General features: G+C 44.6%; 5 protein-coding genes across 8 annotated transcripts; 2 read left to right on the top strand and 3 right to left on the bottom strand.

The window, feature by feature from the left end:
• Positions 1 to 2,344: 2,344 nt before the first annotated feature.
• On the bottom strand, positions 2,345 to 9,897 carry twf2 (twinfilin actin binding protein 2). 2 transcript variants are annotated; one of them, XM_008319604.3, is made up of 9 exons: positions 9,445 to 9,897; positions 7,018 to 7,196; positions 6,649 to 6,744; positions 5,946 to 6,050; positions 5,767 to 5,781; positions 5,481 to 5,606; positions 5,212 to 5,362; positions 4,615 to 4,736; positions 2,345 to 4,146 (listed from the first exon to the last, which is right to left on the bottom strand). In XM_008319604.3, exons 1-9 carry the CDS (start codon positions 9,539 to 9,541, stop codon positions 3,979 to 3,981), a joined length of 1,059 nt encoding a protein of 352 aa, XP_008317826.1. In that variant the 5' UTR covers positions 9,542 to 9,897; the 3' UTR covers positions 2,345 to 3,978. The 2 variants fall into 2 exon arrangements, with proteins under 2 accessions (XP_008317826.1, XP_008317827.1); XM_008319605.3 differs by lacking the exon at positions 5,767 to 5,781.
• A 275-nt stretch (positions 9,898 to 10,172) lies between these two features.
• Positions 10,173 to 13,512, bottom strand: wdr82 (WD repeat domain 82). Its single transcript, XM_008319606.2, has 9 exons — positions 13,109 to 13,512; positions 12,413 to 12,510; positions 11,940 to 12,006; positions 11,749 to 11,848; positions 11,542 to 11,658; positions 11,279 to 11,434; positions 11,114 to 11,183; positions 10,589 to 10,731; positions 10,173 to 10,437 (listed from the first exon to the last, which is right to left on the bottom strand). Exons 1-9 carry the CDS (start codon positions 13,267 to 13,269, stop codon positions 10,408 to 10,410), a joined length of 942 nt encoding a protein of 313 aa, XP_008317828.1. The 5' UTR covers positions 13,270 to 13,512; the 3' UTR covers positions 10,173 to 10,407.
• Positions 13,513 to 13,967: 455 nt separating this feature from the next.
• On the top strand, positions 13,968 to 17,262 carry glyctk (glycerate kinase). 3 transcript variants are annotated; one of them, XM_008319609.2, is made up of 5 exons: positions 13,968 to 14,171; positions 14,995 to 15,381; positions 15,457 to 15,608; positions 15,692 to 15,867; positions 15,947 to 17,262. In XM_008319609.2, exons 2-5 carry the CDS (start codon positions 15,026 to 15,028, stop codon positions 16,817 to 16,819), a joined length of 1,557 nt encoding a protein of 518 aa, XP_008317831.1. In that variant the 5' UTR covers positions 13,968 to 14,171; positions 14,995 to 15,025; the 3' UTR covers positions 16,820 to 17,262. The 3 variants fall into 3 exon arrangements, with proteins under 3 accessions (XP_008317831.1, XP_008317830.1, XP_024915621.1); XM_008319608.3 differs by lacking the exon at positions 13,968 to 14,171 and adding an exon at positions 14,207 to 14,673; XM_025059853.1 differs by lacking the exon at positions 13,968 to 14,171 and adding an exon at positions 14,885 to 14,911.
• On the bottom strand, positions 17,164 to 18,960 carry tcta (T cell leukemia translocation altered). Its single transcript, XM_008319607.3, has 3 exons — positions 18,602 to 18,960; positions 18,386 to 18,437; positions 17,164 to 17,544 (listed from the first exon to the last, which is right to left on the bottom strand). The coding sequence occupies exons 1-3, from the start codon at positions 18,810 to 18,812 to the stop codon at positions 17,502 to 17,504; spliced, it is 306 nt and encodes a 101-aa protein (XP_008317829.1). The 5' UTR covers positions 18,813 to 18,960; the 3' UTR covers positions 17,164 to 17,501.
• A 466-nt stretch (positions 18,961 to 19,426) lies between these two features.
• mon1bb (MON1 secretory trafficking family member Bb) lies at positions 19,427 to 23,813 on the top strand. Its single transcript, XM_008319611.3, has 6 exons — positions 19,427 to 19,593; positions 20,144 to 20,243; positions 20,444 to 21,037; positions 21,269 to 22,061; positions 22,172 to 22,319; positions 22,419 to 23,813. The coding sequence occupies exons 2-6, from the start codon at positions 20,159 to 20,161 to the stop codon at positions 22,644 to 22,646; spliced, it is 1,848 nt and encodes a 615-aa protein (XP_008317833.1). The 5' UTR covers positions 19,427 to 19,593; positions 20,144 to 20,158; the 3' UTR covers positions 22,647 to 23,813.
• Positions 23,814 to 24,098: the final 285 nt, after the last annotated feature.

Here is a 24,098-nt window from a genome sequence, read left to right as displayed (position 1 = left end):
AACAGCGCTGCGGCTTCTCCCTATCCGCTTTCCAGGAACAATCCCACAGACTCCGCCCCACCGTGCTGCCCCGACAGACCCGTCTTTCTGGGAATTCGCCGCCTCGCCAGTGGAGTTAATGGGAATGCGCATAGCGCTATTTCCACTAATGTAGAATTTTTTCACCCAACGCGTTCTCCTTCAGAGGGAAACACGCGCACGTTTCATCTCATCTGTGTGTGGTTATTATGTCTCGTTACCCGGAAGTGGGTCCGAGCAGAAATAAGTTGATACGTAACCAAATAAAGTGAAGATAAGAAACTTCTCGACGCGACCGTTGTTGCACCTTAGGATTTGACCGAACCGGTGTCGAGACTTACTGAGTTAATCGGATTAAACCGTTTGTTTACGAGCAGTTGTTTGTGTGTGTGAAGGGCGTGACCGACGGTTTAAGTGATTTCCCTCGCGGTGTCTGTAATTAAGCTGCTGCCGACGATGCAGTAAATCAAGTAAATCTGGATTTTTGATTTTAAAATCCACCCCCCAGATCCAGATTAGTCAGGAGTTTTTATCACCTCAACCCTGGAACCGTGGGATATTTATTTATACTGATTAACTGATATTAATGATTCAGTGTTTTATATTGTTTTAATCTAATTTTTATGGAAAACATTTTAAACTGTAATTTAATTTTTTGTGCATCTGCATGAATGTCGTCGACTCGGTAACTTCTTGTTCTCCTGTTCACATGGAAGTGGTTGAGACCCTTGAGAGCAAAAATATTAAAACGGTTCCAGTAGGTGGCAGTAATGTTTCCTTACGGGTGTAGAGCTGCAGTTTAAACCCATAGAAGCAGGGATTTACTTAGTTTAGATTAAATCCGAGGAGACATTTTTACAGTTTTATAACCGCTACGTATGAAACACAATAAGAATGTTAACGTAGATTATTTACAGTTTTATAACCGCTACATATGAAACACAATAAGAATGTTAACGTAATAATGTTCAAGTTATTATTAGTTTAATGTTTATTTTTTTTGTTAAAAAAGATAAACAGAAACAATTGTAATATTTTTTATTTAATTTTTTATTTTAAATTTAAACATTTCGTGTCAATATTTTCCATGAAATTAAACTTTTTTTATATTCTATGTCTACTGTAAATACAGTGATAATTAATTAATTGATGTGGAAATATACAGATGCACAGCAATTTCATTTCAAAATCAAAATATTATAAGATGTAAATTTGTATAATAATAATAATGTAAGTATTAAACAGTAATAATGTTGATATTAAATAGTTTAATTATCTAATTAGGTCGTGACCTTTGTGACCCTGCTCAGCCTTGTCCAAACTCAGCCGTGAGTTTGTTTTTATTTTTCACACCTGCTGACGACACAGCAGTCACGGTGTGACATCACAGTGATGTCACGACGTCACGGTGTGACATCACAGTGATGTCACAGAGCTGATGAAGGCCGAGGCCCGTGTTCTGTATCTCAGGGTCTTCAACTCGTGGTGTTTTTCCTACTTTGACTCTCACTGTTATTACACTTTGCAAAAGTACAATTAAAGAATCATTTTTTGAAGTGTTAAATTTTAAATGATGCCGTTTCTGAAGTGGGACTTGAACATGTCACCGTTCTTTTAATAACACAGACCTGGTGTCGAGTCTTAGGTTCACAGTCGAACTTTGAGTTTTCAGAGAAATGAAGCCCGACTTTGGCCTGCTGTAAATTAGTTCTTGGAATTTTTTTTGTTGTTGTCCTGAGGAGTCACGCCATATTTCAAAAATAAGCCGGCACTTCAGTGAAGCTGTCAGCCTGAGGCTTTCAGAGCTCATCACAGATGATAGGTTTACACATTTCTTTGATAAGAGTTGAAGTTCTTTTCATCTTTGAAACACAGACTCAGATGTTGGATCACAGACACACGGGTCGGTTGTCTTTAAACACGGAGTTTGTTTGTTTTAAAAATATTTTTTATTACCGTCGTCATCATAGTTTGTTGTCGTCTTCAGCGTTAAGACTAAAATGATTGTCATCGTTACTTTTAGCATTGATGTTAGCATTATCGTTGTCGTTATGGTTATCATCGTTAGCACTTCGTACATTACCATCACAAGCATCACCAGCAAATGTGATCATCACCGTCATCAAATACAAACTTTTTATATTTTAACATCTCTTCTATTCATTCATTTACTGAGAACCACAGACACCAACTGAAAAGTCATAACAACTGGAAGTTTAACGTTTCTTCTCCAACAGTCCTGAGATGAACTCCCTCCTCCTCCCCCATCTCCCCCACCACCAAAACATGGAATCCTATCCTCCCCCACCACCAAAACATGGAATCCTTCCAAGCTGTGACTTTTTCCTTAATCTCTGTGGCTGCACTCACGCACCGACACCACATGCTCCACCAGTGTCAGCGCTGGTATCTGTGGTATATTTAACTTCTGAATCTTTAAGTGGCACGACTTCCCCAGAACTCACCGAGGTCTCACTAACGGGACAAAATCAAAACCTGCTGTTTTCTTAGAAGCTCTAGGAAAGTTCACAGAACTTTCCTAGAGCTTCTAAGAAGAGTCGTGACTGGAAGCAGAGGTATGAATTCATCCGTTCTATGTCGAAAGAATATACTTTTCAAGAGCAGCTCTTTGTTAAGTGGTTACAGCCGCACAACCACCGCACAACCGCCGCACAACCACCGAGCAACGTTGTTATTCTCCTCAGGGCAGAAAACTTTCCTCCAGGACAGGATCCTGACCCCTGACCCCTGACCCTGGTTCACCAGCGAGGACTACTGTAGTCCAGGTTTTCTTTATTAAACTGTCCTCAGAAGACAGAGTCAGCGTCAGACCAACTAGTTAGTTCAGTTACCTTCAGTAACACAGCTGACCAATTCAGTTAAACATTTAAATATTTGATTTCTAACAGTCATGTCCAAAGTCCTGAGACACTGTCCACCTGGTGTCAGTGTTTTGCTCCTTTTCTGAAATGTAATTTTCCACTGTTCTCCATTAGAGTAAAACACAGTCCACTTCTTGAACCTAAAGGACGTCTGGTCCGTTAAACTCCCGTTGTCGTTATCTTTAATTATTACATCTTTTTAACGTAAGGAACATCAAGGCTGTGCTAATTTTTACGTTACTTTCACCTCAACTCTGGACCAAACTCTGTTCTGGACTAGCTCTGCTCTTAAATCTCAAGTGACCTTTAGCTTTTGGTTAGCTTAGCTACAAGCTATTTAGAAGCCTCTCAGATCTTTCTGAACATATTTGGGCCACTGCGTCATTTTTTCTGAAGATTAGCACTAGGCTAGTTCCTGTTAGCTGAGATAAGATATGATGTAAAAGAAAGGCTTAATATTCCAAAGACAAACGTCCAAATATAAGAGTTTGATTTTGATTTCAGTAATTTTAAATTTATTCAGTGCATTTGTCTTTGACGAACACATCGGTGGAAGGAAACCATAACATTTTTGTAGCTCTTAACATTTCCAGGATGTAAACATTACGTGATTGGATATATAAAAAAAACATTTTTTAAGAGGTCTGATGTCATAGTATAAACACAAGATTTTATTTTGTTTTGTTTCAGGGTGTAATTTTCCTACAAACGCTGTTGAACATTTATCGAACGCAGAACACGAGAGCCGGAGCCGTGACATTTATGTCATTTAAGTCATGTTGTAAAGATGTGATTTATCCTGCGGTCAGTGGGAAACACGGAACACTTTCATCCCGACTCCTTCACTCCATTTACTCTGAATATTTTGACAATCACCGCCGCAGTTAACGCGTTCGTCTGACATGAAGACATGGGTTTTAACAGAGTGTTTCAGCAGACAGACAGAGTGTGTGTGTGAGTGAGTGTGTGTGTGTGTGTGTGTGTGTGTGTGTGGGTGTTCTCTCCTCCGTCCTGACGACGTGTTAGTGAGAAGAGCAGGAGAAATGCGAGGAGCTGCCAGGAGGTCCTGGGTTCAGCTCTAGCTCTTCTGCAGGCTCTCTCCTGTGCCCTTGATGAGGCGTTTGTGTCCCCTCTTCCCGGCCGGGCCCCTCGGTTTGGCGAAGGCCTGTTTGAGAGCGTGCTGCTTGGGGTGGACCTCGTCGTAGAGAAACTGCTGCGTCAGTTCATCTCCATCGTCGATCTCCAACTGAAGGATCAAACCAGTGAAGAGACATTCAGTTCTGTTTCACCGCAGACTTTGTCTCCTCACATTTTTGCGACGCCTCCGTCTCTTCTCTGATCGTCGACTCGTTTCCTCATTAAAAAAAAAAAACTACTTTTTTTTTCTCTATTGTTTAGTTTTGTTTCTCAGCCTCAAACTTTAGGTCGGAAAACGTTTTTATCTCCTTAGACCAACGGTCCTCAAACTGAGGTACTTGAAGACACGTCACCTTTATTTTATTAAGATTGTTGAGGATTTTTGTGAATGATTAAACAATGTTTTTTGGGGGTAAAGTTATATTTATTAAAACTAAAACTTTTATGGCATTAATTAATGTTTTTCAAAATGTCTCCAACAGTAAACACTACTGTAGGAGACATCAGAGACAACACGGTGCCCCCCCCCCAGTGCCCCCCCGACCCTCCCGTGACCCCAGCTGACCTGGTTACATACCTTTTTAGCTACTTCCAGACCGTAGTCTCTCTCCACCTCCTCCAGGAGGCGACTCTTGCAGCTGGAGTAGAGCATTCGTTCCTTGATGCTGCAGCTGTATCCAGGCATGGAGTAGATGAACACTGAGGAGAGACAGGAGAACCATAAAGGATCAGGAGACCACAGAGGTCATCAGGAGGTCAAGGGTTAACGCAGGAAAATAAAGGAAAAAACACTGAAAATAAAACCATCCTCATTCTCGGTAGATTTGTTCTCAGGAATCGAACCAATGACGTTCCAGTCCAAGAGTTTCTACCACAGATTGATGACTGGTTAAACTGCTCACAGCTGCACTAACATAGTTAAGGTTTGTTTTTAGTTAGAGCACAGACCTCAGTGTTTCCACTGACTTCATCAAATGAAGCCCAGATATTGAACATGAACACTTTCATCTTTGACACATGTTTGAACAGAGAGAGAAAAGACGGGAAACCGTGTCTATAAAAAGTTCAGTCTCTACGTTTGAGTTTAAAAAGTTCATATAAAACAGTAGTAGTAAAGACTAGTAACCAAGACTAGTTACTGCATCAGAAAGTGAACACAAACACACACACACACCGACTGATTCCAGGCAGTCTCCTTCGTGGGAGTGTTTGTAGAGGAAGAAGTGGTATCTGGGAGTGTCTTTGGGAACTCTGCGGGGCAAATCTACGATTTCTGTCGGGTTGGAATGGACCAGCTCGATGATCTCCTTCTCCACATCCAGCCGCTGGAGAGCAAAGAACAGAGAACACACCAGCACGTCAGCGCCACCTGTAGCTGGAGGACTGCCTCGGTCTGGACCAGCGGCCGGACCAGCGGTCGGACCAGCGGCAGCTCACACTCACCAGCTGGACGTAGTTGACGTGCCTTTGAGCCAGCTGCTGGAGGGCTCTCTTGGCTGACTCCTGCAGAGGGAAGGCCAGGCCCTGAAGTGTCTGGTGCATGCAGTCCACGCTGATCTCCGTGTTCACCTGCAGGGGGCAGCAAGCAGCCACGTCAAGAGTCACCACAGCAGACGGCTGGGAGTTTTTGTCTCACATTTATTTTCACTGCAAACAAATGAACATTAGAATTCTACGAAAAACAAAACATGAAACCAAAGAAGGTTCTAGACACACACACGTGTCTTACCTGTTTCACTCGTCCCTTTAAAAGACAACACAACACAGTGTTACATTAGAATTAAAGGACAATTCTACACAAACGGGACATCTGCAGAAAAAAGAAAAACCTGAAATACAAAGTTGTGTGTGTGTCATGTAGATAAAGGACATGTTGACCCCCTGACCTCTGACCCACGACCCCCTCACCTCAGTGATTTTGATCCTCTGGAGCTCCTGCTCAGCTAATGTCAGCGGGGCGGGTCCTGAGCAGGATGTCACGTGGTGCTGGTAACCCAGCAGACAGACGTCCTCCTAACGTCGTGAGGGAAACACAAACTTTAACATCATGAGGTTTGATTTATTTTGAGCCGGAGCTCCTCAGTGTCTGTGATGACCACAGACACTGACTCGGCTCACAGACATCATCAGCAGTGACAGTCTGAACATCATCTCCACTGAGCCCCCGTGTCGCCCACTCCCACAGTGACTCTACATCATCCACTCAGTGTTTACATCAGCTGTCACCTAACTGGGGGGGGAGGGGCGAGGGGGGGGTCAACCTCACTTCACCTTGTGGATGATGTCTTCCCTCTGGTATGCAGTGATCTTTATGTGGTTGATTTTTTCACCAGCTGTGGTTTCGAGCGGTGACATCGTCCACATACTTCGACCGTGAATGTGACGCCGTTTCTCAGTCAGAAGTCACTGCAGCGTTCACGCCTCACTTCACGGTTGATTTGAGTTCTGGACCAGGACGGTAGAGGTTTCCACCGATCGACCGCTCACTTAAGGCTAACTTTGACTTTTAAGTCCAATTTTAATCTGTGGTCAGGGTGACCCCCCCGACCCCCCTGACCCCCCAAAGTCAACTCAAGGGTCATAACAGTGATAACATCTAAAGGGTTCTGACCTCAGCTGTGCCGAACATCTCGTACTTCACGTGGCCGCCGCCAAACTCCTTCTTGAGTGTGGCCCGAGTGGCGGCGTAGAGCATCTTCTGTTTCACCTGCAGTCACAGAGTGGAGCCATGTCTGACAGTCACACCTACTGTGATATTCTAGAGGTCAAAGGTCATCAGTAATTAACGATAATCAGTAATCATCAGTAATTTCTGGTGAAGCTCAGCACTGCTGCTCCTGTATTTGTTCGGTCTAGTGGATGATCTTAAACACTGTCTGTAGCTCCCCCGTGTGGAGGCAACAGAGAGCTGCAGACTTGTGTCCCATATGATAAACTGTGTAGAAAGAGTAGAAAACTAGTGAGTCATGGTGTTTCTTACTGGAGACTGATCTGGAGACCAGGAAATAAAGATCCACTCGTAGCCCTGAGCATTCTGGGAGTCAAGGCGGTACAGGATGTAGCAGGGCTCCTGGTCGTCCAGGAGGGGAAGCAGAAATCGGTCATAGTCCTGGTCCCAGCTTTTCTCTGGTTCTCTGCAGGTCCCGAGCACCAGCTGCTCTGAAATCAGACCACAGCTCATCACATACCTCAGCACATGCTGCCACCCACTGACCCACAGGGCCGGCTGACCTGCAGTCACCACTAACAGATAGTCAGGACTGGTGTTACTGCCACCCAGTGGACAGACTGTGTCCTACTGTAACATTTGACATCATGATGACATCATGATGACATCACGACGTGGGAGTCGTTGACTTCAGACCGGTCCAGTGTATCTGCTGCAGACTGAGGCCTGACGTCAGGGAGGACCTGGGGGGAGGGGGGTCGGGGGGGGTGCTAACCTTTGCCACCGTCCCATCTATATCTAAGTGTCAACAATGAAAACCAAGACCCCGATGTTTTCGATTGAGCAACTGCTCAAATCAGAAGCATAAACACAAAAACAAGTGTCCTTGTGGGACACGTGGTGGGGGTGGGGGGGGGGCGGGGATGACTGTCTCTTGGGACATGATTCTATTTTTAGCTGCAACACATTCCAGTTCCACAAACACATTCTTTCCATCAGCTTTTCTCTGTCTGTAGTTCCAGTCTGTGTCCAACTGAATACGTCTCAAACAGACAGACGTCCAGAACCACAACAGCAGAACATCTGCACCAGAACAGAGTTCAGGTCAGGGCGGTGATGTCACTGGTTGATCAGATGAGGACGGGGGCAGACGGGGGAGACGGGGGGAGGTGCACTGATCACACGATGATGAAACCAACAACTGTGATCTTACTGCTGCTCTGACTTTGACACAAACACCGTGACACGGAGTCACTGGGCCACGGCTGCTCTAAATAACCCAGTGATGCCCCACTGGGATCAAAGTGCTGCGGTGAGGAGGCAGAAGCGGGCTGACGCCACCTGGCTGTAAGAGTAGCCCGCTCTCTGTCACCACTCGTACGGACAGGCACTTCTGCATCGCAAATATGAGGGCAAACACTGAGTAGGACCGGCAGAAACATCACCACCAAAATAGTCACAACTGCTCCCAGGATGCATCTGTCGTGAGTCACATGACCAGTGGACGAACATGTAAACACATCAGGCAGCAGTGAGGACACGTCAAGGATGACCTACCTGGAAATCTAGTGCCACACTGAGCAGCTTTGAACCCACAGCTCAGGTGACAGTGAACGCCTCATCTTTCACACACACACACACACACACACACACACTCTCTCTGTCCCACGTCACCAAACCAACATCTGATGTAGAGTTCATGTTTTACAGTATAATAATCTTCTAGTTTAAATGACCAAATGTTGAAGACGACACTGATAAACCGGCAGGAATTGAAGAAAGTCACTCAGCTCTCTGCTGCCACCTAGCAGAAAAGGATTTAACTGTCCTGCCTTTCATGCTTTGACAAGCAAAAAAAAATCACATGCAATAAATAAATAATCGTTTTCAGACCAAATCAGTGAAATTGGACAGTTATCCTCGGCACAGTGATGGGAATCACTGCCCAATCCCATAATCCTAAATTACAGTTCAATTATTTTCTACTAACTCACTCAGTGGAAACCTGTATTTCTCTATAAACTATCCCCACAAGTACAGCTTTACCAGGAAAACACACACACACACACACCCTACAGCAGCCTGGTCTTGACCTTCCAGGAAGACTCAGTGTTTCCTGTGTTTCCTGTCTGTGGTCAACGTCTCCTCAGACACGTCGGGGTTAATATACGGGCACATATTTCTACTAAAAACAGACGCGGTGTGTGTGTGTGTGTCTCAGGAAGTGGATGTTTCTGTCAAAGTGAATAAATACATTCATAAATAATAAAATAAACAGACTGTATTTTGGTCATAAAACCCCAACGTTTTTCTAAATAATGTTTTACATTTGGAGATTTTTCAACTTTTTAAAGAAATGTATTCATTAATTTACAGAATAAAGTTTGACAAAAGGTTAAAAAAACTCTGTTGGTTTCATTTCATTTTTGTATGGATTCATAAATGTAATCATTTATCTTTAACATATTTACCTGGATTCATTGTTTTAAATTTTACCTAATTAAAAAGATTCCTCTCACTCTTTTGTTCAATGAACCGGAACAAAAACATGTTTTTTTTTAAAGGATTTAAACTTATTTCAAATATCAACATACGTGTCCAGACAGGTGGAGGCTTCTCGTCTGTGAAGGTTCTCTGACTGAAGGTTCTCTGACTGAAGGTTCTCTGACTGAGAACAGAACTGAGGTCCACTGTAACGACAGCGGTTCTCTAAGGTCACTGTGTGTCGGGGTCACTCACCGTCTCGGATGCACACCTTCAGGAGGCGCACTACTCCACCTCTGGCTCTGGCCAGGAACTCCCTCAGCTCCGGGGTCACCACCAATGCCAGGAACATGGCGGCTCAGTGGTCTCCCTTCTCCCGCCTGAAGCAGAAGCAGAAGAAACAGCACAAGAACAGAACGACCGCTCCACCAGACCAGGTCTAAAATCACAGAATCTCAGAACCCCAGAAGATAAAGATTTAAAAGAGCCCGGATGAAGGACCAAGGTTGACTTCAGACGGCCTGACTCTGGTTCCTCCGGTCCTGACTGCTGTAGAGAACAAGTGCTGAGAGTCTGGACTCAGTGACAGACGGAGAAGGGACATGGAACTAGGACAGTATCATGTGTTCACAGAGACGGGAACCTGATCACCGCTTCACCAAATTTAGCTGACTGACTGTGCAGTCCCAGTGACTGGTCTGTGAACATCCCCCACCACACACACACACACACACACACACACACACCAGCAGCAGCAGAGGAGGGGGGGGGGGGCAAACCTGATGAACTGAGCCAAAAAAACAACCCTCTCCCTGAGATTTCACCTGTAGACCAGTTGTTTTCATCAAGTAAAAATCCTTCTTTACTCTTTAACTTTGTTTAAACAAAATCATTTTAAAAATGAACACTTAAACATTTGTTCTCAGGTTTTTCCAGTTTTACGACGATGATCTTTGTGTAGGGTGCAATTAAATGTCAGTTAGGACAGTTAGGAAATTACATTTTTAATCTCAAACATTAAACACAATCATTTGACAAATATTACAAAGAAAGGTCATTTTTAAATACAGTATAAAAAGACATTAGAAATAAAAAGATTCTTTGAAAACTACTTAAATACAATTGAATCTTCCATCCCCGCTGCATTGTCCTGTGAACACAGAAGTGGTTGTACTGCCCCCTCCTGGTCATATTGACTTTTGACTTCTTTTTCTGTCATCAGTCATCTATGGTTGGCAGCCAGAAAGCCTGAAATATAAGATTTAAAGTTAAATTATTTCATTCACACACACTTGGATAATTTTTTTTTTTAAAAACCTGAATTAATGTAAAAAAAAAAAAAAAAAAAGTTAAAAGTTAAACCACTGCTGCATCAACTCTGTCCAGAAAACAAACTCACCATGTTAGAACAAGCACTTGCAAACGTCATGAATTTGGGGTTGAACTGCAGACAGGTAATGGGTCCCGTGTGTTTCCCGTCTAATAACGCCACCTTCATGCCGCTCTCTGCATTCCACACGTGGATCTTTCCATCTTCTGACCCTGGAATATGTCCACAAACTGCATCAGTCGGACACTAAGCACCAACGACTGCTTCTTCACAACATTCATTTGACCAATTAGTGCTTCAGCGACACCTGTTGTACAGCTGGGCTACTGCAGAGCTCACGACTCAGTTGGATTGACAAGTGACTTAGCTTCAGTCCCAGAGTCTAACTTTCCCACACGACCATAATCCGTCATTTCTAACTGACTGTAAACTCTTTAATTTAACTCAGTCAACAGTAACTCCTAACAAAGACGTTAATCCGATCTCACTCTTAAGTTCATGCAAAAAAAAAAAACACTGCGCAGTCTGTTACTGTATTCCTTATCCGTGGAAGTATTTATATATAAAAAAAAAAGAAATCTCATTTGAACTTACCAATCATTACAAATTGTGAATCGGGGGTGAAAGAGGCTTCTAACGTTACACCTTTGCTGTTGTTGTAGCCCTGTGGGTGAACCAACATCACCGTGAATGAGTCAACAGGTTCAGTGACATAAAAAGACGTTTGGGTTTCTATAAAATTCCAGTTCCATGTCTCACCCCAAAGGAATGCAGCACAGCACCCTTGAATGCATCTAGTATGCGAAGAGCGCCACCATTGGTAGAAAGGAGGATTAGTTTTCCGTCATTGCTGAACTTGAGCCCCGTCCACTCACAGGTTCTGTCATACTGGAGCTTGAAGGTTGCAAATGGACCCTGTTGACAAAGAGCAGCAAATGACACTTCTGTGAAGCTTCAACAGGTGAGAGTTTTGAACATGTCCAAATCTTTAACATTCTTTTAGACATACCAAATCTTCTAACCTTGTCAAATGAGCGCAGATCGTAAAGTTTGACCATCTCCGAGTTTATTCCAGCAGCAAAAATAAGCCCCTCAGGGTCAAACGAACAAACTGGTTTCCCCTGGAGGTGCATCAGACCCTGACATGGACAGACAGCCAGAACATGTCAGAACCAGCAACATTTGTCTGTTACCGTGATTGATCATGGTTCAACTACTGTCATGTTCACCTGACAGTTGGGAGACCGCAGATCCCACAACCTGATGGTTTTATCTAATGAGCCAGAAATAAAGGTGTCATCCACAGGAGACATGGAGAGAGTCGTCACTCTGGAAATCAACAAAAGAAAACCATTAGAAACAAAGACAACTAATTCTTAGTAAAAAACAAGAAACATTAGGGCAAACGTTCAGTCCTCACCTTTTGATATGTCCAGGAAAGTACCGGATATATTTATTGTCATGGAGGGAAAGGTATCGAATAGTATCTTAAAGGAAATTGGAAAGAAATAATGAAATATGAACACAGGTAAGAATCAAGAATTGAATATATATATATATATATAAATCAATAAAAATCCCACAAGTGGAACACAGGCAGGTGTGAAGAAGGAACTCGACCGTGGGCAAGGCAGTCACTTGTACAGTTAGCTCCTGTATGGGGCAGAATCACAGACCCTCAAACTGTACAAACAACTACCTCAGACCACAGTGAGTACAGTGTCCACTCAGATCAGTCTGCAGCTGCGACGAAACCATCAGTATTATCAACACTGAACTTAACATCTATGTCATTTCACTGCACAACGACAGACCAGGACTAAAAAAGGGAGGAAACCATCAGTATTATCAACGACAGACCAGGACTAAAAAAGGGACTGCGTAGTAACATACCATCGATTTTGTTGGAACTGTAGACCACGGTGTTGGCAGCATGTGTGTATCTGATGAGATCCACTCCATACTTTTTACTGTAGAGAGTTCTCTTAGGTCTGTGATAAATCACAAAAAGCAGAGAGAAATTATTAAAAATAGAAAGATATATATTTTCTGCCACCAGTACAGGTTGATGTCCCAGTGGATATGTATTGGATGTGTAGGTAAATCTCCTTCAACACCCCCACCCCCTCTCTCCAAATTAGATCTTTATTGAAACACTAAACATGTTGTATTGCTGAAGTCGAACCAGAAAACTGTTGACTGAGACACAAACCACTTCGTTAAGTGTCGTTAGTCTTTGACATGGTTGCAGATTATTATATTGCTTCTGTGGGTGATAACTGTTATGTAATGTTAAATTAGCCGTTATATATTAAGTATTAACAATTTCGCGTGACAAAAACCAGGATGTTACATTTCAACAAAAATGTCCCAATTACACCAAATGCGAAATTGTATTGTAATTGTGCTAGAACTGATTTAGAAAAAATACATATTTAGCTTCAAATCGTTGTTTCCCTCTGTAATTTAAGGCACTGAACATTGCATCGAACCGCCGTAGTTTTATTGCAGCATAGCAGGCCTCGCTAGTTAGCATAGCCGGCAGTTATTGAAGAAAAACATGGCATTAATATAATAAAGTCCACTCACTTTCCATCCTGGCAGTCGTATAAAACCAAGGAATCGTCGTCGCTACTGGAAATGATCGCTTCTCCGTTTGAACTGAAGTCGAAGCAGTTGATTTTGTCGGAGTTTTCTCGAAACACCTTAGCTACCCTGAAGCTCCGCAGCACATTGTCCGTTAGCTTCATGGTGGCCCGTCTGAGTCTGAAGGGAAACGGGCCCTCCTTCGCACTTTAAATCACCCTATATGGGTTACGTATTTCGCTTTATAAATTATATGAAACGGAAAACCTCTTAGAAATGTTTCTAAAGAGTCTGCGGTATAAAATCGACAAAGAAAGCGCGGCTGCTACACTTTCCGCTCTGTGGGAGGGAAAACGCACCGCCTTCGACGCGTCAGTTACGCGGAGTTTCACAAAACTACACGGGAAACCACGAGATTCAGTGATCATCGCGATATGTGACAGTTACAGTGACGTTTCCTCGAAAATACAATATTGTAAATAATAAGTGAATTTAAAACTTTCTCTAATGTAATATAATTATTACACCACCCTTTTATATACAATTATTTTAGTCCACAGCTTTTTTTTTTTTACTTCATGTCTACGGACGGTCGGTTCCATTAAGTAACTGTTTGTCATTTTCTAGTGTAGTGGTTCTCACACCTGCCTCGGACGCAGACAGTCCTGGGTTCGATTCTCAGAAGAACCTTCGATTCTCTGGGGGCAGACTGCCATTTACACAAAAGTTACACAATTATGGCATCGATATAGACTGCCGTTTACACAGAAGTTACACAATTATGGCATCGATATAGTTCAAACTTATTTATTTTAAACATTTCACAATGTACCAGAACCAAAAAGACTCAGTTACCCACAAACCCACTCTCTCACCCAACCCTATTGCGTACAGCGATAGAGACTCGATTCGCAAAAGGAGAAGACTGTGAGCACTGCTTCAAAACGAACTAAAAAAAGAACGTTGAAAAACGACGCGTTAAACTCAAGAGGGACGTTAATTCACGGCCATGCTCCGTCCGAGAGTCATTCCTGAAGTGTTCTGCGTACGTCAGTGTGTGAAACAGGTAGATCCTGAGACAGTGTTGAGTAAACAAATACATGACCAACAACAAGTCGAGTCACGAACTGTTGTGTCTTTATTTAAACTGACGTGAGGAATGCACGTTCTTTATTATTATTATTATGATCCGTTCTTTACACAAATGACTCTTATGTCTTATTTTAAACTGTCTGTGAAGATTCTCAGTCAGGTCAAGGTTGAAGAGTTTCGTTATTCTCGTTCTGATTTACACCATGTTGCTCAACGGTACTGATAAAAGATCACCAGGCTTTGCACCGAAAGACAACGTCAGTGGCTGATATGGAGCAACAATATGTGGGTGTTTCTTTTGTATTGAGGACAGTGGTAGAGTGGTTACATGCTGTAGGGGGCGCACACCACAATCTCCCCCTCATCGTGACGTTATTACACTCAAGTCAATTATTACTCAGTAGGTACACAAGTCCAGTCAGAGTTCTAACACACACCATGACTGCTCCATGAATCCACCAGTCTGTTCTTCACAGGTAGGAAGCTTCATTTAACACCAGACTGACACGTTTCGTCTGAGCTGCCTTTTTATTTGACTGATTTTTAACTTTTTTAACTGATTTGATGTAAATGTTCACCAACATTGTACTATCTTGATGACGTTTGCTCTGTCTTTTTAAACTGATTTGATGTTGATGATGACTTGATGATCTTGATGACGTTTGCTCTGTCTTTTTGTGACTGCTCACCATTTTCAGTTCATTTTACCAAGAGGTAAAGTCCTGTCAGGAACTCACGTTGACAAACTCAACCACTCTGCTCTGAATGTCCTTAAACGTGACGTTGTTTCTCCTCAGGTTTTCTGTGGTCTGATCCAGTGAAGACTCCATGGCACGTGTCCTCTCCTTGTTTCGGGTTCAGCCTCTCCTGGCCCTGGTGGACAGGAGCAAACCTGCATACAGAAAGATGTCAATGGACTGGAGGGCACGCCAAGTGTTTGCAGCAGCAGTGGAGTCCGTGCAGCCTGACACTGTGGTGCGACAGAGTATAGAACGCAGAGACGACTCTGTCGTTATCAGCGGTCAGAAATTCACTCTCAAACACAACCTGCACCTGGTCGGTTTTGGGAAAGCCGTACTGGGAATGGCTGCCGAGGCAGAGAGGATTGTGGGGGATCACCTTGTGAAAGGAATCATCAGTGTGCCCCATGGTATTCAACAGACGTTAAGGCAGCACGGAAGAGAGTGAGTGAACGGTAAAAAGTCCTAGTGTGAAAAACACGGAATAAAAACATAAACGTTGTTTCATTTCCGTTACAGCCACCTGTTGTTAAAAGAGAACAGTCCAATCAAAGTGGTCGAGGGAGCCAAACACAACCTACCTGATGCTGACGCTCAGGAGGCAGCAGAACAGATGAAGAACCTGGCCGGTCAGCTGACCGACCAGGACCTGCTCCTGGTACTGATTTCAGGTGAACACTTTGTTTCATGGGGTTGTTTTTTTTCACTCACGTCTCTTGGTGACAAATGTAAGTTTATGTCTGAACCTGGTCAGGTGGAGGCTCTGCACTCTTACCTGCACCCGTCCCACCGATCGTGTTGCAAGAGAAACTGGATTTGACCCGTAGACTCGCTGCTGCTGGAGCCACAATCCAGGAGCTGAACACAGTCCGCCGCGCCCTGTCTTTCCTAAAAGGTGGAGGACTTGTACGCCACGCTCGTCCTGCGCAGGTAACATTTCACATCGTTTCTGACTTTTGTATTTCCGACAGTTCTTTTCTCCAATAATTTTCCTGTGATCCCTCCACAGGTGGTAGCTCTCGTTTTGTCTGACGTGATCGGAGACCCTCTGGACCTGATAGCCAGTGGTCCCACGGTCTGCGGGGACTCGAGGTCTGAGGACGTCTATTCTGTCCTGGAACGATACAAACTGTTAGACTCTCTACCATCATCAGTGAAGGAAGTTCTTGCAAAACCAAATCCTTGGAGCGACGATACGTCAGAAAACGTTTTCAACTTTGTGGTTGGCTCCAACAGCATCGCCCTCAAACGTGCAGGCCTCCGTGCCAGAGAGCTGGGCTTCCGACCTGTTGTTCTGTCTCCAGGAGTTTGTGGAGATGTCAGGTCAGTTGCCAGACTCTACGGCCTCCTGGCTCGATTGGCCTGTGCTCAGGACGACCCCCCCCCTGAAGTATCTGCTGAGGTGCTAAAGCTCGGGCCTGAAGTTGGTGTGCAGAGCTGGGACCTGCACAGAATCCTGAAGATCTTGGAAGAAGGGCGTACAGAGGGATGGGGCGCCACCTGTCTGTTAGCAGGAGGCGAGCCCACTGTGGAGCTGACAGGAAAAGGTCGGGGGGGGCGAAACCAGGAGCTGGCTATGAGAGTTGGACTGGAGCTGAGAGGCTTACCGCTGCCCCCTGATGGTCCAGTGTTCCTGAGCGGAGGCACCGATGGTCAGGACGGACCCACGGAGGCAGCGGGGGCTACGACTGATGGGGGGCTGTATGAAGAGGCACAAACACAGGGACTGGACATCAGCAGCTTTCTACACAACAACGATTCTTACACATTTTTTTCACAACTCTCTGAAGGGCAGCGCCTACTTGTCCCCGGTCTAACGTGCACTAATGTGATGGATGTACACATGCTACTGATTCCTCCAATTCCTGTAACAGAAAGATAAAAGTACACGATGATGATGATGATGATGATGTGGTTCAGTAACACAGTTCACAGTTCACAGAATCCAAAACAGCAAACAGCTCCAGGGAGTACGGTTGACAATTCTCAGTAATGTTGTAATTTAATAAGTGTTGTGAAACCAGTCTAGTATGAAAGTAAAGAGAGACAGGTTTAGTTTAGTTCTCTTGTGTTGACCTTGATTTTCCTCATGCTTTGACTTAACATCACTGACTGAATTCTTAAGCAAATTACAACAGTGTTATGTGTAAAAAAAAAAAAGTAAATTTCATTTTCCTCAAGAATGTCTTTTTCTGCTCTTGACAGATTCATCACATCTGAAACGTATTTTTTGACCAGTAGGGTTGATTTTATTTTTTTTTCAGTTTATATAATCACAATCTAAAATGTATTAAAAGAAAAGTCCATAAAATATGAAATGGTAAACAAAGCAATCCTGTTTCTTCATTAAAAATAGGACATTATTTTACAGCTCACAGTCTTTTGACCAAATCAAGTCCACGACACAGGATGTTATACTACGGTAACATGTTTCTCCAGGCAGTCATGATCAGACGGTGATTCCATCCTGAATTTACTGACAATGAAACTTTCTGTCAGAAACGGTGGCATCCCTGAAGGACGTGAACTCTTCACCAGTCGTTTGTTTCAAATCCTCCCTCCTGCTAATCCCTGTGACTCTTCATGTCTTCATCTGCTTTGCTTGCCCTGCAGAAAAAGTAAACGAGAGAGAGGATTACAAAACTTCAGACGATAAGAGAGTGATGCAGCACAGCACGTGTACCCTTCCTAGATAACTGGTAAAAAAAAAAACAGGGCGGGGTCCAACAGATCAACACTGACATGTGACCACATCACTGACCCCACTGTGCAACAGCCTGTCAGCACAGACACTCACTCAGTGTGAAATATATCGTCCAGAATGTTTCATGAGCTAAAATAATGATAAAAACATGTTGATCACTGAACAACAACCCTCGGTCGCTGTAGTCAGAGTGTGAACAACACTAAGAAACGTGTCAGTTGAAGCAGTGGCTGACTGTGCCAAGAAAGAAAGGGTGGAGTCGAATTAATCCAACAAACAGAAGGAGAAGAAAACAAGATGTTTGAGAAAGAGCAGTGAACAAACCTTATCTAATCTAATCTTTAACTAATCACTGCTTTCAAGTCTTTTTGAACAGATTACGACTTCAACTTTATCAACTACGGTCCTACTGAGCTTTGTTTAACCAGCAAATGGAAATAAGTTTTGTTCAAACATTTTAAACTTTGTTGTAAATTCATTTTGTCACTGTTAAAGAGTTATCACTCCACACACACCGAGTCATTGTAACAGTCATCGTCTCATCAATCATTCTTTATTCTTGACTGTTGTTCCTGCTTCACAACTTCATTCCCAACATCCTGATACATCCATGATCTCTGCTCCACTCATGTCTAAACTTCCCAACCAAACACTCACCACTGAAGCCTGTATTAAAACCAAACTCGTGGAAAGACAATGTGGAGTGGGTGAAGCCACTGGTTGAATGAACAGAGCGCCACCTACCATCCGCTGAGGTCGGGGGCAGCATCAGGTGTCCCTCCGTTCTGTCCGGTCCCTGTCCAGCAGCATGAACACAGGAAGGAGAGAAAACACATGAAGCTCACGAGCGTCTGTTTCAGTGGGTTTCAATGATTCCACGTTTCCTTATTGGTCACCGTGTTTAAGTACAACGACATGTCGTAACAAAGGGATACTACTGACAAAGTACAGACGTCCCACCTTGTCTGTAATACATGTCATTCACCGTGTTCCCGTAGACTTTCCAAGCAAAGTGAATGGCTATCAGACTAAAAATCAACCAGCTGAGAAGGATCTTGAATATGGATACTCTCATGTCGTTGGCGAGCCAGTCGTCCACGAACTCCGAGAGAAACGACAAACAGCTGTCAGCGATGCGCGACAGGAACTCGAAGTCCCACGATTCATCCATCCCTGTTCATTAGACACATGTACAACCGAGCGTGTTAACTCTGCGGTGATGAAAGACGCAGAGTTAGTTAGCAGGCTAGTTAGCACGATAAAAACGCCATATTCTTAGATCGGAATCTGACAGCACAGTGACGTAACGTTGCGTTTTATTCTCTGGTTGTCTAACGGCGTTCTGTGTCGTGTACTGGAGTTGCTGCCATCTACTGGTAAATTCTTATCCCTACAACGTCAGTAATCCATAAAATAAAGAATAATATTCACATTAATCGCCTTCAAAACTAGTCAGAATTTATGTATTAACGTAGCATGAAAACACACTAGTTTTGTCAACGGGGCTGTAAGAATTTCAAAGAGGCTTTTAAGTCAAAACGACATTTTAATACATGTTTGAACTGAAAGAACGCCGAAAAAATTTGTATTTATCTAAAATATTTATTTTTGACTGAGTAGAAATGTATTTATACTTTAATAACACATTCCCACATCAGCGAATACAACATTTAAAATCTTGACAATTATTAGTTGTTCTATTTAAACAGAACACTTCGACACGTCATAGTCCCGGTCAATATATTACGTCATTTTAAGAGGCGGAACCCACAGAGATACACACGCCGATTGGTCGGTCGAGTTTGTCATGAGAGACTCCGGATGTCGAATGTGCTAAGGAGAAATTTTGTTTTCTGCTACTCATTCTGACAGCTCCTCTGTTACCGGGATGCCGACGGAGCTGAATACAGCACATCACACTTTCAACTTTTGTCTGTGACCGGGAAGAAATCGTAAGTTTAAATGAGTGCTTTCTTCTTTTCCAGGAAAATGAAGACGATATCTTGCTTTGCTGAACCCAGGCCATGAAATTGATCTTTAAGGGTGACTGCTAGCGGCTATTGCTAATCACCATGTAAACATTCCAGCCTGTATTGATTTAGCTGCTTTGGAATTTACTTTCAAACATGTAGAATAATAAAAAAACAGCGTGTGTCGATCAGCAGTAGCCGCACGGAGTAGCTTAGCATCCCTTAAGCCATTTAAGTATTTAAAACGTGCAGAGATATCGTCCAATCGAGTGTCGTTTCCCAGTAGCGCACAAGTAACTTCGCGGTTGCAGATCTAAACTGGTCATGTTTGTTCGGCATCATTCCTCTGTTATCATGTGACCCTCTCACTGGTTCATTATGAGTGAGTCCATTCATACGGGGCCGGAGGAGCACGATGTCCCAGAGATCAGGAGTTTCTCATGAAACAAACGGTCAGGTAGAAGTGGAGGTTGGATTTTCTAACTTGTATTAAAGAGTTTCCTGAAAGTGGTAAGTTTCTGTTCATGTGTAGCTCCTGGGATGTAACATGGACAGAGACGGTCATCCAGACGGAGAGGCAGAGGCAGAGGGAATGAACATTTGTCGTCCACTCAAGGAAACCATTCCGTCTGGTGAGTCTGTGAGAACACACTTTTAATATCCTTGTCACTTCATTAAGTTGAGACAAAGAGTCGTGACTGTTGAGAACTGTTGCTACTACTGCAGTAAACCCGTTTCTGTTGAACTACTTCTACTACTCCATGATTAATGGTTTTTTTCCACCTAATTATTCAGTTATTTCTGTTGTTTCCTCCTGACCTCCTGACCTCAGCCGACACCTTGGCGACTTCGCTGTCCCTCCTGGGGAACCATATGTTTTCTTATCCAGTGGAGCGGGACGACGGCGCCACCTCTGACCAACAGGAGCCTCCAGATTCGTACCTGTCACATGTTACAGTGCACGATGAGCGTCCAGATGAAGAGCCGGACTCTAACCACAGAGAGAGTCCACAGACGGAGGACATGGACAACTCCGACTGTCACAGCAATGACTCCAGGACGGCTGACGGCGGAACCAAGGAGGACGTTGTCGACATCGATCAGAGCGACTCCGGGGAGTTTGTGGTGACGATGCTGGCCAAAGCCAAGCTGGAGGAACAAGGTATCGGTGTGAAAGGAAGGTCGTCCCCCCTGTTGGAGGTGGGCACCGAGGAAACCCCCGCCTTTATGTCTCACCGCGATGAGGACGTGACGGCCGACAGCTGGCGGGAGCACAGGAAACACGTCTTTGTTCTGAGCGAGGCGGGAAAACCTATTTACTCTCGATATGGCAGTGAAGAAGCTCTGTCGTCCACAATGGGAGTCATGATGGCGCTGGTGTCCTTTGTACAGAGTGGTGACAACATCATTCGCTCTGTGTATTCAGGTAAGAGCATCATGTCGTTCACCCCCCCTCCACCCCCCCCACCCCCTCTCCCTGACTATAAAGAGCACATAAAAACCACAGCAGGTGCTGATTTTCTCAGTTCTCTTTTTAGTGAGAACTGTGTTGTATTTATAAACCAATGAACATCAACAGGAGCGACGCTGTAGGAGAAACTGAAAGAACGTTAATCCCCTGACCGTGTGTGTGTGTGTGTGTGTGTGTCTTCCACAGAGGGACACACTGTGGTCTTCTTACAGAAAGGCCCCCTAGTGTTGGTGTGTGTCTCCAGCAGTCGGCAGTCTGAGGAGCAGCTGCGTGGAGAGCTGCTCTACGTCTACTACCAGATCATCAGCATGCTCACTCAGGCCAGCATATCCCGCATCTTTGAACACAAGAAGAACTACGACCTGCGGAGACTCCTGGCGGGGTCGGAGAAGATCCTGGACGGCCTCCTCAACCTGGTGGACTCGGACCCCAGCTTCCTGCTGGCGGCCATACACTGCCTGCCCCTAGCCTCATCTCTCAGGGACTCGCTCAGTCAGATCTTGCAGAAAGCGATCACGCCCAACCTGGTTTTCTCCATCCTCATCGCAAAGAACCAGCTGCTCACCATCGTCCAAGAGAAAACCGTCATCGAGGACACCAGGCTGGAACCGGCCGACGTCCACCTCCTGTTGAACCTCATCGGCGCCTCCTCTGCCTTTCAGGCGGGGGAGATCTGGACTCCCATCTGCCTCCCCCTCTTTAACCCAGACTGTTACTTTTACGCCTACATCTCCTACCTGGACCCTCCAGAGTGCACCGTTTGTCTGCTGCTGCTCTCCACCGACAAGGAGGCCTTCTACGCCGTGGCCGAGTGCAAGAGGAAGATCGAGGAGGCCATGTTGGCCCAGAACTCCCTCAGCCTCATCGCCAAAGCCCAGTCGTACAGTGTGAGCCAGGTGGGCGTCTCAGACCTCCGACACTTCATGTACAAGCCCTTCGATGTGCCAGACAACCACCGCCAGCTCACGCAGTTCACCAGGTCTGTGTGTGTGTGTGTGTGCTTGAACCGTGTGCTACCAGTCGGACTCTGACTGTAGCTGTGCGTCTGATGGTAACTGTATTTTTTTTTTACATTGATTTCAAACGTAGCCCAGAGATGGAGGCGCCGTACAGCAGCGAGGAGGAGAAAATGCGACTCCTTGACCTTTACCGCTACATGCACAGCCGCATCCACAGCACGTCACGGCCCCTGAAGCTCATCTACCACGTGGCAGAGAGGGAAACCCTACTGGCCTGGGTAAGTAGTGTCCTGTCGATAACTGTTGACGCTGCTCCTGTGATTCTGGGGGGGGGGTCACATTATGCCAAGTTGGATGACAAGCCCTTCTTTCTACAGGTCACTAGTAAATTTGAGCTGTACACCTGCTTCAGTCCTCTGGTCACCAAGGCCTGTGCCATCACAGCCATCACTAAACTGCTGAGGTGGATCAAAAAGGAGGAGGAGCGCCTCTTCATCAGATACCCCCCCAAATACTCCACCACCCCAAATCCTAGCAAGAGCTCACGGGGGGGCAAATCAGACCAGCAGGACTCCACAGATAACGGGTTCCTGTCTCTACTATAGGACCGGTGTGTCTGGGACCGGTGGCTCCGCCCTCTTCACCACCGTACACTGGTTCCTACAGTTTGTTTTGACTCGACAGAAACTGAAAACACTACGTCTGACACTTTTTCAGGAGGAGTGACTTCTTAGAAGCCAAACGTCTTTTACTTTCTCCAACAGGACGGCATGACATGCATCACTACTTTCCCCCGAACCGTCGGGGCCAAACAGCATTACCGTATTTCACCTAAATAAAGCTGCATCTGAAATTCCAATTTATATATATTTATACACACACACTACCATATTTTCTGGAATATAAGTCGCTCTTTTTTTTCATCCTTTGGCTGGTGCAATTTATACTCCAGAGCGACTTATAATCTGGGATATCCAGTGTGTATATATATATATATTAGTTTATATTCTGATTAAACAGAACGTGGATTAAATTCAGTGCAGCTTTATTTCCCAGAAATCCTGTCGTCTGTTTGAACTGAACTGTGGTTAAATATATTTGCAATTGTATGTAAATGTTTTTATAGTTGTTTTAATACTGCATCTTATTAGAACAGTTCTCCTCACAGACCACGAATGTATTACAGACGATTGGTCAATCATGTTGATGACATCACAGACGGGTCAGACCAGGACAAAAACTACCTTTCTCTTCTAATGTTACAGTAGCTGATGCACTAGTTAGACCTGGTGAACAACTGGAACTGCCCCAGGGTGGCGCTGTTGTCATGTGACGCAGCAGGTCACACAGAGGTCACACAGGGGTCACAGGCTGGGGCTCTGACAAGCCACACACCCCAGCACTATTTATGTCCCATTGAAGCTTCATTTATTTTACAGGTTGATTAGAAATTAAATGCACAACCCCCCCTGCACCCCCCACCCCCCTCCAATTATCTCAGTGATTTTAACTGTCACCACTCTGGGGGGTGTTGTCTGACAAAGACGCCCCCAGTGATGCTCTACAGCAGATAGTTCTAGTTGGTGGACACCAGGGGGTGCAGTGAGCGAGTTTGACTTTGAGGTACTTTTCCTTTTGGATGAACAGTTTTGTGAAGATGGTCGATGAGAACGGTCGGATCTCTGTGTCGGTCGACTCAGTCCGACTCAGTCTAAGTCTTAAGGAATATATGTCTGCGGTTAAATAAATAAATAATCACCTGGTTAAACAAACGCACGAGTCCTGATTCATCTGAGCAGTGAAAGCCACGCGGCTGAACTCTGACGGACCAACACTCAAAACTGGTAAAAAGATTCAACATCAATAAAACAACCAGAGCTGATATTTTCACCCAAATGTTCGATAACTCGTCGTAAACGGGGACACGGACGCCACAGCAGCCCGCGGCGTCCACAAGGAGTGAAGACTGACATCAGTCTGACATCAGCATCAGCATCAGCTGACACTCCCAGCTGCAGCATCAGTATCAGACATGGAACGGTTGACACACACACACA

Source organism: Cynoglossus semilaevis, chromosome 11, assembly GCF_000523025.1.
Source record: "Cynoglossus semilaevis isolate Cse_v1.0 chromosome 11, Cse_v1.0, whole genome shotgun sequence".
NCBI lineage: Eukaryota > Metazoa > Chordata > Actinopteri > Pleuronectiformes > Cynoglossidae > Cynoglossus > Cynoglossus semilaevis.
This window is presented reverse-complemented; position numbering and strand designations above follow the sequence as displayed.